The sequence below is a fragment of the Gavia stellata genome, chromosome Z (genome assembly GCF_030936135.1).
Source record: "Gavia stellata isolate bGavSte3 chromosome Z, bGavSte3.hap2, whole genome shotgun sequence".
In the NCBI taxonomy this organism is placed as follows: Eukaryota; Metazoa; Chordata; class Aves; order Gaviiformes; family Gaviidae; genus Gavia; species Gavia stellata.
The window spans coordinates 88,400,229-88,412,274 of NC_082637.1; the positions used below are offsets into that span (position 1 = coordinate 88,400,229).

A 12,046-nucleotide genomic window follows, 5' to 3' on the forward strand; every position below is an offset into this window, starting at 1 on the left:
GCCCTTCCCTTCTACATTTCCTCTCCACTTACTTCACAGCTGCCTTCTCACACCGCTTTACCATCTGTACCATCACCCTCCTTCTTTCCTGTTTAAGAAAAAAAAATTTAAAAAAACCCTGTCTTCAGTGAATCCACTGATTAATAGACTTTTTCAAAGATGAGGTGTGAAAAAGGTGGTGTCAGAAGCCACTGCAGAAGAGTTATTTTCCAGTTCTGGAAATTGAGTAATTGCTTGTTTAGCCTACAGAATTTGCATTATTTTAATAGAAGCATGCAGGAAGCCTTACCATTAATGTCAAAGGCGTCTCTCTGGGCTAATTGAGATGCAGAAAACCTATTTTCTAGATCCACTGAAAAGACAGGAGTGGCTGAGCATATCGTCTTTAATTGATGGCAGCTGCAGGAAATTTGCTCTTTCTGCCTCTGCTCTAAGCTTCCATAAAGAAAACAATTTCATCTGTTTGCATACAACTCAAAGACAAATTTAATCAACCCCCAGAATCTTCCCTCACTGGCAGATTTTTCACCTGAGTTATGTAGTGGATGAAGGCATAAGGGACCTCCTGCTTTCAAGTGCCTGAATCTCCACTGATGTGACTTTTCAGGACACAGGACACAAATCTTAGGAGAGACTTTAACAACGCTAGTGCCAGTTTAATATGACAAGGTGTGCTCTTAAAACACAGCAAAGCCAACCTAATGGGTGGTTGTCAGCAAGAAGCCTAGCTCCACGAGTGTGTTCCTGCTCCTTTCTCTGGGCCAGCCAGGGCATTTGACTGTGCCAGTCCCACATGCATGCAGACAGCTAGCCTTGCAGAAAACTACAGAAGAAATTTAAAAAACAAAAAAAAAGGAAAAAGCTTTCTTTAGGCCATGAACATCACTGGAGCAAATGCACAGTGATGGCATTTGCAGAAGGATCCTTCCTTCCTAGAGCATCACCAGCTAAAACACAAACCAACAACTGCTTCAATGCAGTTAAGATTTAGCATCAAAGGACAGAGAGAAGTGTCTGTAAGCACAGCAGTGCACAGGACAGTAAGGAAAACAAACCTATTTATCTATACATAGTGAAACTTAGGAAGATGCTAGCTTGGATATGCTAAAGGAAATCCCAGGAAGGAAGGCTGAGTTGGTACAGGGTCCTCCTCTTGAATTTAAAAAAGAAAAAAGGTTCTAGCACAGGATACAGAAAACAAAAGTGGAAGAACAGACCTCCTGTAGAGATTAAGTCTCAAATTTTTTATCCTTTTGAAATTTGAGACTTTAGGATAAAATGGTACAGTTTTCTTACTGCAAGCTATTTGGAAAAAAAAAAGGATGCAGAGTTCACTTGCAAGTCTTCCCAACCGAAAATCAGCTTCCATGTTTAAGTGACAACAAAAGAAGTCAAGACTTAAAACAAACTCAGATGAACTCTGGCAAGCTCTGATCAAGCGGCTGTGTGACCTGGGAAAAGCCAGGCAGGTACAAGTATCAACAGAAGCATGCTTTATGGCACACAGGGGTACCCTGTTCCTGCCTTTCCCCCCTCTGCAGGGAAAGTTCTCCTGGCAAAACCCACGGCTGCAGACTCTTAGGCGTGCACCCGCACACCGGTCTGACACGCACACGGCGCAGCGTGCTGTGCTTTGACCTGGCCCCAGCGTCACCAACAGCCGGGCTGGAGCACTTCAGGACGAGTGTCGAGTGCTCTCGACCCTCTGCAGCACACTTTAAAATGTCATTTTAAACCCTGCGTCCTCAAACTGGCTTGCAATTTCTTACCATCTAATGGATTTAGTAATAGAGAATATCCACCAGAACAACTCAGACCCTTGACTTTAATCCCTTCCACTTGGCAATTGATTTCTGGATTACCATTACACTCTCTCACTCTGGCATACCACTGTCATTAGCTCCCTAATGTAAGGGCAGTTTTCGCAATTTTCTCCCAAAGTTCCTGTGCGGACTTACTCCAATTTCTCTGGCTCGCAGCTTTTTGTCATCGCTTCTACCCTCTTCTTTTCCATCATTCCTGCTGCTACCATCTGCTGTTACAGTAACCTCAATCCAGGCCAGACATATTTTGCTGTCCAAGCCTGAGTCACTTAATCTCTTCCCTTTCTGAACACATCTACCCACTCTCTCCTCTTGTTCTTCCACAGTACAGCATCAAGTCATAAGGTTGACATGAGCACTGCATTTTTAGATGCTTCTGCTCAGCAGATGTGTTCAAGTCCCCTCTCTCCTTTGTCTCTTCTCAGAATCGCTCCAACCTTACCATCTCACCAGTGGTTTTCCCCCAAAGCGCTACTTACTTTCAAGGATAAGGTTTGGTAGCTCACAAACCTGAGCTGGAATCTGCTTCCTGCCCTGCGTGGGCATCCACAACACCCAGCTCATGCTGTAAGCCTCTACAACAGGATTAAAGGATTTAAAAATTAACAGTTGCAGGGCCCTCAAAGTTAGGCTCCTACTATTTTTTTGAGAGACATTTCCAATTAATCCATTTTCTGAGCTGAAGTTTACTCACAGTTTCTGTAGAGCAATGCTTTATTTGTCAAGAGGTAAATTCCTGCTACGGAGGAAGGGCACTGCTCTGCAGGAACATTCTGCTGTGTTTCATGTAACTTCCACTTCTACAAATCCCAGAAGGGACAATTTTTGCCATAGCATCATTTGGATCGTTGCTACAGTGGCTTCTGCCCAGGTTAATCTTGCTCCCAAGCTTAAAACTTTGGTCCTTTGTGTTAATGTGGATGTTCAGCCTGCACCTTCACAGAGACAAAAGTGCTCCAGAAACCTACTCAACCAACTTGAAACTTCAAAAATCTGTTGTTAAACATGAGAAAAATCTCAGCACTGATTTCTTTTGTTTTCATTTTAATACTATCAGTCTTTTTGCAAAATGCTGATTCCTTCAAGTACTAAACCTCCTCTTCCTTCATTATAGCTACACTACAAAACATAAGTGGCCAATGTCCCTTTCCAAAAGGAAATGAAGATGCCTTTCTACAGAAATAATGCGACTACACACAACTGCCTTGCAAAACAATTTAAATATTTTACTATCCAAAAACCATTTCAAATGCATACATTTTACTGATTATGCTAACCTGTAGACAAGTGGATAACCTTAAGGGAGAAGACTTTCTTTTAGTTTCGGTCTTCTCCCCCTCTCCTTCCTTTTTTCTCTCTGGCCTTTTTTCTAAGAGCTTCATATTTGCTCCCCCAAATCCATGCAGTTCACTTTTACACACCACTTAATCCATTTGAACCTGAGCACTGGGCACCGTGCTGGTTTCATTGCCACCCAGCAGGAACTTGTCACCAACCTGTTGCAGAAGAGCTCCTCATTCGTGGGCTGCAACTGCTGTCCCCAACACCCACGCCGCTGCACCTTCCTCTGGTGCGAGGACCGAAGGTTTGCGCAGGGCCAGAGAGCAGGGCAGGCAACAGCTGTCCCTAAACTGCAGCCGAAGGATTCAGCATGCTGCGCAGTTCCCTCAACTGGCCGACTGGTTTTGTATGTTCATGGGAGGAAGGTGAGATGGCGGTGGCCACCCCCGTGGCAGCCAGAGGCACAGGCATTGCAGCAGGAGATGGAGGACATCACCAGCTGTGGGTACGGTGCACACTTAGCAAATTTTGTTTCTACGTAAGAAACGTATTTGCAAGTTGCAGGACATGGCAGAGAACATTAAAAATACAGAGGTGAGGCCATAGCTGGGAAAGTGTGGTTGTTTGAAACATTATCACTACAGAAGTATGCTGGACTATAAACAGGTATTTTTTTTCTTTAAACATATCCCTACTGTGTTACAAATCAATTGCCAATATTCACATTCCTCAGGGCTATCGTATCTAGCACAGCACAGCTGCTATGTTCTCCAGGCTGCCTAGGTGTACTCCAAAATGTTTAATTACAAGGTATTTCTTAAAAATTAATCTGTATCACCATAATAATCCATTTATTGCAGTCCCTCGGTATCCTCCAGCTATCTCAGACACCAGCAGACGTTATCATCCAGACTGTTTGGGAGTAAGATGTTCCAGGAGGAGAAGTTCTCCCTCCCAGGGGCCAACTTGTGCTCTGGCGCAAAAGTTTGTTTTCATAATCACAGATATTTTATTAATTCAGAAATCACACAGTTCTTAGCTGTATTTTGTGCAAACTGTTCCAGTGGTTCTTGTACTGAAGAGCATCTCGAGGCTAACTATGCAGCACACAGAGATGATTTATTATCATCCCGCATGCAAACCATCTTACTGCATCACTAGATTTGCTATTGCACCTTCTGAGACAATCTATATACTTTCAACACTTTTCAGATCCCTTCAGAGCAACTCTACTGTACAACAGAAAAAAATTAAGCTTGCCTTTTTTTTCCCTGGCAAAGTGACTGCAGAACACCCTTGACATCAATCTTAGCTTCTTGTTAAACATACACATGAAATAAAAGCTCCTCCCTTGCCTCTTCTAGCGTAAAGCTCCTTGTCTCAATTCCCACATCTAATGCCACTCTAGACAACCCCAAGCCAGAGAGCCCCTTTTGTTTCTCCACTCCAGCCCTTCCCATCATCCATAGAGGACTGAGACTAGAATGGTGTAACTAGAGATGGAATATTTAAAAAAACCCCTTTTTTTTAATGCTAGTATTTTATCCTCACATGGGAGTTAGTTGCCTGAATTGCAGAGGAAGTACTCTCAAGAGACAAATAAAACTATTCGTTTTCAGCAGCATTTAAGGAAACGTCTTGCTCGCATAGGTAACCTGCAACACCTTGGCACTGACGAACGCGCCTTCAGCGCTCTTCACTCCGGAGACCTCCAACTGGAAACCAGTTCAGAAGACGAAGGCAGGCCTTTCAAAGGACCAGGTCAGTCCTCTGCCATGCAATTTGTGTGCTCGGGAAACACTCAGAACATGGCTGCACAATACACAGAAATAACAAGCTAACCATTTCCCTCCCGCTGAACATACAGTTTTAACTTACCATCTGCCTTAATGACCTTAAATTTCTCTCCCTATTGCAGAGACTTAGGATGTAGGAATCTCCTGCAATACATTCCTTTGTTTGCATTTCCTTAATTACAGACAGATTTGAAAAGTCTGTAGATTATTGCTTCTACAGCAATAATCAGAAGAGATTATTGCTTCTACAGCAAGCAGCAAAGTCCCTGCAGGTGTTTCCATCTCATAGAGCATGGGAGCAGACCTTACTGTTGAGTTTCATAACAAAAAAGCACATACCTACATTAACTTTTTAATAGAAACAGGGGTGACACCATGTAAGTTAACATTTGGCTCTTCAGCAGTCTTGTGACCCCCAGATTTTGACAGCTTTTCATAAAACTTCCAGATTTTTTACAGCTGAGAAACAAAGTCTCCCTCAGCCTAGCAACATCTCAAACCTCACATACTACTGATTTAAAGCTGCTAGTAGAGAACATGGGAGAAAGCAGCACGTGAACTTTTGCAGAGAAAGAGAGGGTGCAGGGTAGATAAAGCATGCTGGTAATTTTTCTTCCAGTGTACTACTTGCAGAACTTCACACTAATGGCTAGGTTAATTATTTATACTCCGAGATTTTATTTTGAACTCAGCTCCCGCTCCATCCCTTGCAGTGCTCGCGTGCCTGCCACCACAGCTGGTGGGTCACGAAGCCAATCGGCAGGGCCGGCCGGTCCCTTTTACTGCGTTACTTCCCAGCCAGATCAGCAAGTGCGACTTCCCTCTTGATGGCAGCACGAATTCAAACTGATCCATGCTCCCAGCCACTCTCTCCTGGCACAACTATTTTGGCTGATCGTCTTAACTAAGATGGTTATTCATTCTAGCAAGGAAATTGTTTTGCCAGTGTAGTTTAAATATTTGCCAGTATAGTTTAAATTGTAAATAAGCTGTAACAAGAAAGGATTATCTTACAAGTGCAGCGTTAAAAGTCTTTTGACTGAACAAGTAGCTTTGTTATAGATATGATTCTCCCAGCAGTTGAGTCCCCTTCAGCCAAGCTGATGCTGGACCAGGACTGTAGTCTCACACCTGTGCGCAGGAGTACCTCCTCACACCAGCTAAAAACCTGACCCATCCTTCTCTCATCGCTTCCCAGCTATCTCCACACAAGCACCGCACAGCTACATGGAAAACTGGATCAGTTAATGGATCTGAATTATGACTAACAGCAGAAAAGGCATAATCCATACTTCAGTCTCTAACAACAAGTCTTCAGCCAACCCTTAAAGTTTAAATGTTAAACCCAAAATCTTAAATCATTCTACTTAGAGATCCTAATATTTAATTTTACTTTCAGCTTTAGTGCTTCAATTTGCACCACTGATTGATTGTTTAACGGGACCTGTGGCCTTCAGGAGGCCACGTCTCCTCCTCCTTCAACTCTTCAGCAACAGACTTGAAATACTCTATTTTATTAGTTTCAGAAATGGTTCAAGAACCATCAGTACTCTGTGGTATACAAAACCCCACCCCTCAAAACTGCAGTTTTGCTTCCCACCTTGAAACCAACCACTTGAAGTCCATTTTAAAATATTAAATTTGCACTGCTCAGTTGATGACTTACACGTTATTCCCATTGCTTTCAAATTTAGGCTAAAAGGTGACAAAAGCAAGAAAAAAAAGAAGCATATCTAAAGCATGATTCTTTCCACTTTCAGCTACAACTCTTAAGTAAATAACAATGAAACATACCTGGCATTAAGCAGATCTTAAGAATTAATTTTTTTTAAATAAGTGAAAGTGGCTAATCTACACTGCATTTATTTTCCAATATAACAGGAGAACAAAATACTCACCCCTTGGGATCCTTGAAACTGAACTGAAGGTCGAGAAGAAACACGATCCTACAAGAGAAGGAAAATAAGTAGAATGTAAGCAAAATGATAAACCTCCGCGCTCCAGCAGAAGTTATTTCACTTCAGAAAGAGAAGGTGGATGCACCCACAGCAAAGTGGGGGGCTCCTCGCATCCATACCATGATGCAGACCCTGCCAGGCAGCAGTGGCCAGGGCTCCAGCAGTGGGTTGGAGCTTCTCACAGCACCCAGTGTTTCCTCTGCTTAGCACCGAGGAGCCCAAGACCTGGTGCTTTACAGCACTCAGCAAGGACATCAAGGCACCATGAGGAGTCCGAGAAAACGTTGAAAGTTGTACAAAGGTATCTGCTGGCACGGAAAGGAAGAACAACCCCTCCACTGCCCGAAGTACCATTGGGAAGTACTCCCAAACCCTGCCCTGCTGTCCTGGTTGCTTACAGATCGGGATTGGCTTTGTTTCTGAAGAGACTACACACTGACACCATTTTCACATGTACTTGAGTTCTGGGTATCAGTTTGACTTGCGTGATTAACACAGGCAACCTGCCTACTCAAAAGGTCTTCATCATAGAATTGTTTAGGTTGGAAAAGACCTCTAAGATCATGAAATCCAACTGCAAACCTAACCCTGCCAAGTCCACCACTAAACCACGTCCCTGAGCGCCTCATCCACACGTCTTTTAAATACCTCCAGGGATGGAGACTCAACCACCTCCCTGGGCAGCCTGTTCCAGGGTCTGACAACCCCTTCAGTGAAGAAATTTTTCCTAATATCCAGCCTAAACCTCCCCTGGCGCAACTTGAGGCCATTTCCTCTTGTTCTGTCACTCGTCACTTGGGAGGAGAGCCCAACACCCACCTCTCTGCAACCCCCTTTCAGGTCGTTGTAGAGAGCGATGAGGTCTCCCCTCAGCCTCCTCTTCTCCAGACTGAACACCCCCAGCTCCCTCAGCCGCTCCTCATCAGACTTGTGCTCCAGACCCCTCACCAGCTCCGTCGCCCTTCTCTGGACACGCTCCAGCACCTCAGTGTCCTTCTTGGAGCGAGGGGCCCAAACCTGAACACAGCATTCGACGAGCGGCCTCACCAGCGCCGAGTACAGGGGCACGATCCCCTCCCTGCTCCTGCTGCCACACCATTTCTGATACAAGCCAGGATGCCGTTGGCCTTCTTGGCCACCTGGGCACACTGCTGGCTCATATTCAGCCGGGTGTCGATCAACCCCCCCAGGTCCTTTTCTGCAGGGGAGCTTTCCAGCCACTCGTCCCCAAGCCTGTAGCATTGCATGGGGTTGTTGTGACCCAAGTGCAGGACTCTGCACTTGGCCTTGTTGAACTTCATCCAGTTGGCCTGGTCCCATCGATCCAGCCTGTCCAGATCCCTCTGCAGAGCCTTCCGACCCTCCAGCAGATCAACAGTCCTGCCCAACTTGGTGTCCTCTGCAAACTCGATCAGGTGTACTTGATCCCCTCATCCAGATCATTGATACAGATATTAAACATTTTCCTCATTAGGACAACACTCAGGCCCCCGTCACTTCCCAGTGTCACAGATGATCGTCTTTTTGCCCAGACCCCCATGCATGCACCAGTACTGCCAGTAACTCTTGCAACACTGGAAACCAAGCCTCCTACTGCAGCACCTTTCGTGCTGCTCCCAGCAGAGCGGACAGCCCAGCTGTCCTCAGGAAGGCAGGGAACAGCACCCCACTTCTGGTCTTACACTCTTAACTTAAGCTAACTAACCTCAGCTAGCACCTGTCTTAAAGATGGAAAGAGATTCAGTACAATCAAATTGGCTCCAAAAAACTTCTGAGCTCCCCCAAACAATCCTCTCTTCTTCAGCTACGTATCTGCCAAGGGAAATATTCAATATCTCCAAAAATAACAAAAGCCACCTGCACCTTGTCTATAATTTCACGGCACCAAGCACGGCCTGTTCCCGACCTGCGAAGACGGAAGTGTCCTGCACTGCTTCTGTGCTGACACCACAGCCCATGAAGACTTGCAAATGTTAAGCAGGGGAAAAAAAAAAAATATTAAAAATCAAGGAGCTTGCTAGTTGAAAGCTACTTTCCTCTGTCACAAGCTGGCTTCTGGTCAGATCTGCTCCTCGACACAGCCCAAACAGCAACACCAACAGTGCCAGCAGGAGCCCACTGATAAGAATATCCCATTTTAGCAGCAATGCTGACTTTGCTCAGCTTTACTGAATCCTGAAATTATGCTGCTGGATGCAAAAACACAGGGCAGCTATGCTGACTAGCTCAATTTGCCAGGCTTTGTCCACAGGGTGTTAGAGGGAGTTTGCCAACCCACTGCAAACACTTACACTAAACAAGTTGTACCAAAGGATGAAATACTAATGAATACAGACTTTATTCCAGCAAAAGCAAGTGTTTATGGACTTAAAATTTAGATGCCATTCAGAAGCATTCAGAGTCAGCATCACTACAATGATGTGTTAAGTCCATCTCCTGTCCTCTCCTCCCTCCAGCCACAGGTTCCTCCTCCTTCGCTTGCACTTGTCTTGCCCTTTTGCAATAAAATCCATCTCACTCATCCAGCAGAAAACTCCCTACGCTGGGCTTGGCGATGAGCTGACGCTGCTCACATGGGTGCCAACGAGTGCTGGAGCCGGTGGTGGGCAGGCAGCAGGAGTGCACACAACTAAGCTGAGTCTCACCGGTGCTCATCGTCGCCTGTGAGGATCACCTAACACCGCAAAATCCTAGAGAGGGGCTCAGGCAGAAATAATACCATTGGAGAGCTGGAGTTCCCACACGAATTGGCGGTGGGGGTCTTAAGAATTATGATGCTTGTTTTTCCACAATCGGAGGCTTATACACTATCTCAAGTTACACAGCAGCCAACAACACATACAACCTTAAGCCCTAAAATAGCGTGCTGCAAATTCGTCTGCTCCACAAACCTTCCAACTTAAAGCCAGAAAGTTTTAGAAGTGAGCCAAGATTATTAACCTACCTATCTGCTTATCCAGCACATACAAGTAAACTCATGTGAAAAATGCTGTGGGTTACATATGCAAACTCCAGCACACTGTTATGAATCCTAACCTTTGTCTGAGGTTTTCCAAAATGAAGTTTAGTGCTCTACTCAGAAATTAACATACGAAGGCACTTCACAAAACACCAAGCCAGACAGGCGATGCCATGATGCGTAGGACCATGCAGCAGCCATCACCTTCCTACAGTGGCTCACAGAATTTGACGTTAGCTGGTTTTTGATCCGGAGAAACTGTGCTGGCTTTGCCAGCCACCTCCTCTACTGGAGCACAAAGAAATGACATTTTAAAAAAAATAGAAATTTAGCAGGGCATCAAGCAGAAGGGTCTCACCTAGCCGCTGGCAGGTGGTCTGGAGAGGCAGGCTGCTGTGGCAGGCAGGGGACCTTGGCCCTCCAGCCAAACCTTCTGTCACCCCCGCTGTGTCCAACGAACCAACCGCTTTGAACAGCCACCACACAGACCTCAGGCTTCAGGCACAGACGTGGGAATCGCTTCTCCAAACCCCCCTTCCCTCTGCTCCCCCAGGATCACCCAGTTTTCCTGCATTTCTTTTCTTGCAGCGAAGAGCATGAAGTTTTGGAGAAGCGGCTCCCTGCGGGAGACCAGGAGTCTCACCACCTTCCCATGCCCATTTCCCTTGTACTTCCCCACCACCCGCCCTCGTTAGGAGCATTAGAGTGTGCATCCCTCATTAGCCCTGTTCTGCATCCATTCTTACTTGCTGTCCACGACTTAGTCTAGTCACTGTCTGAACCCACTGATACCACCTGCCCCCAGCATCCTATGACAGCAAGGTGCAGAAGTCCACTATCCAACAGACAAACAGACCCACCTCCTTTACTTCTATCTGCTGGTTCCATCAAGTGTTCTCTCACTCCAGTATCACAAGATACAAGCAGCATCAGCCCTACTGTCACAACCCCGTATCCTCCACTCCTCAGTGGGGAGCCCCAGCCTCCACCGTATTTCCTTGCACAGCAGCTGCTACAGCTGGAGAGAGCGAGCAGAGGACAGCTCTCCTCCTCGCATCCCTCGCAAACCAGGACTGCACAGAGGACTCGAAATGTGGGTACCCAAGAGCTTTATGCAGTGCCAAAGGGACCCTCTCCATCACCCTCAGCGCCCTCTCAGACGGTGCCCAGCTCTTTGCTAGATTTTCTGGCTGCTGATGCACACTGAAATGCTTTCCAAGGACTGGAAGTTGCGACTCCAAAGTCTCTCATTTTGTAGCTTCAACTGCCCATTCCAAGTTTCGTGTCATGCAGAACTTATTTTTCCCCTATACGTTATTTTACCTATGGTGAAAACCATATGACACCTTTTTTGCCACTGAGGTATCTCCAGACCTCCTCAGCATCACTTTCTGATCACCTGAAAAACCCGAGTATCACCTCCAAGCTTTGACATCTCGGTAGCTTCTCCAGGCCATCGCTGAAAATATGGTAAGTTAAACTGGCTCCAGGGCTGACACTTGGGAAATCAGAGGTGGACTAGCTTCTTCCTTGAAGAGGCACCACTAAGCCAGACCCATTTCTGCACATTGTTCCTCCAGTGCCAATCTGACTGGCATCACCTCCTACCCAACGTGTAAGCTGACCCCTCCTCCCAACCCACCCTCACCAGTTTGGCCCAAAACTTCTGGAACAGTGCACACTTGAAGACCCTATGATCCCACACCCAGGCATAAACTGCAGAGTCCCACCTAGTCATTCCAAGGAAGTCATCCTGCAAAAACTGTTAGCACCTGAAACAGCTGGAGCAATGTGCACATTGCCTCCCTAAAGAGTAGGAATAATCAGGCATCCACTCGGCTGAGAACCAAGCTACAAACAGCTCCAGGCACACTTCACTTAAGTCATTACTCCTTATTTGCATCTGAAGATTTTATTTAAGATAAGGAGTAAGTTCTCCTACACAGGACTAGTTAAAAATATAATTAGCTAAAGGAGCTGCAACACTGAGGTATTAATTCTCTAATTTGGGGGGCAAAAACTCAAGAGCTAGCCGGCTTGTCTTCTCCAGGTTCACTATTTTGCTTAATAGTCTTTGGGTAGGGACTGTGTCTGCTCACAAGACTCAAGATCTGCACACACACACGGCACACTGCAAATAACTCAGATATTTATAAGGCACCACCCTTGATATGAAGCTCATTATCTACTGTTTTTCAGGCATGTTGACTCAGAGTGAGCAGAAGATGC

The 12,046-nt window shown here is 45.8% G+C and overlaps 1 protein-coding gene across 1 annotated transcript in view; it reads right to left on the reverse strand.

Annotated features, from left to right (window-relative positions):
* Nucleotides 1-12,046, reverse strand: part of ELL2 (elongation factor for RNA polymerase II 2) — a 43,715-nt gene that overhangs the window by 25,006 nt on the left and 6,663 nt on the right. The window contains exon 2 of the mRNA XM_059834077.1: nucleotides 6,799-6,846. Coding sequence (XP_059690060.1) covers nucleotides 6,799-6,846 — 48 coding nt within the window. The remainder of the gene's footprint in view (nucleotides 1-6,798; nucleotides 6,847-12,046) is intronic.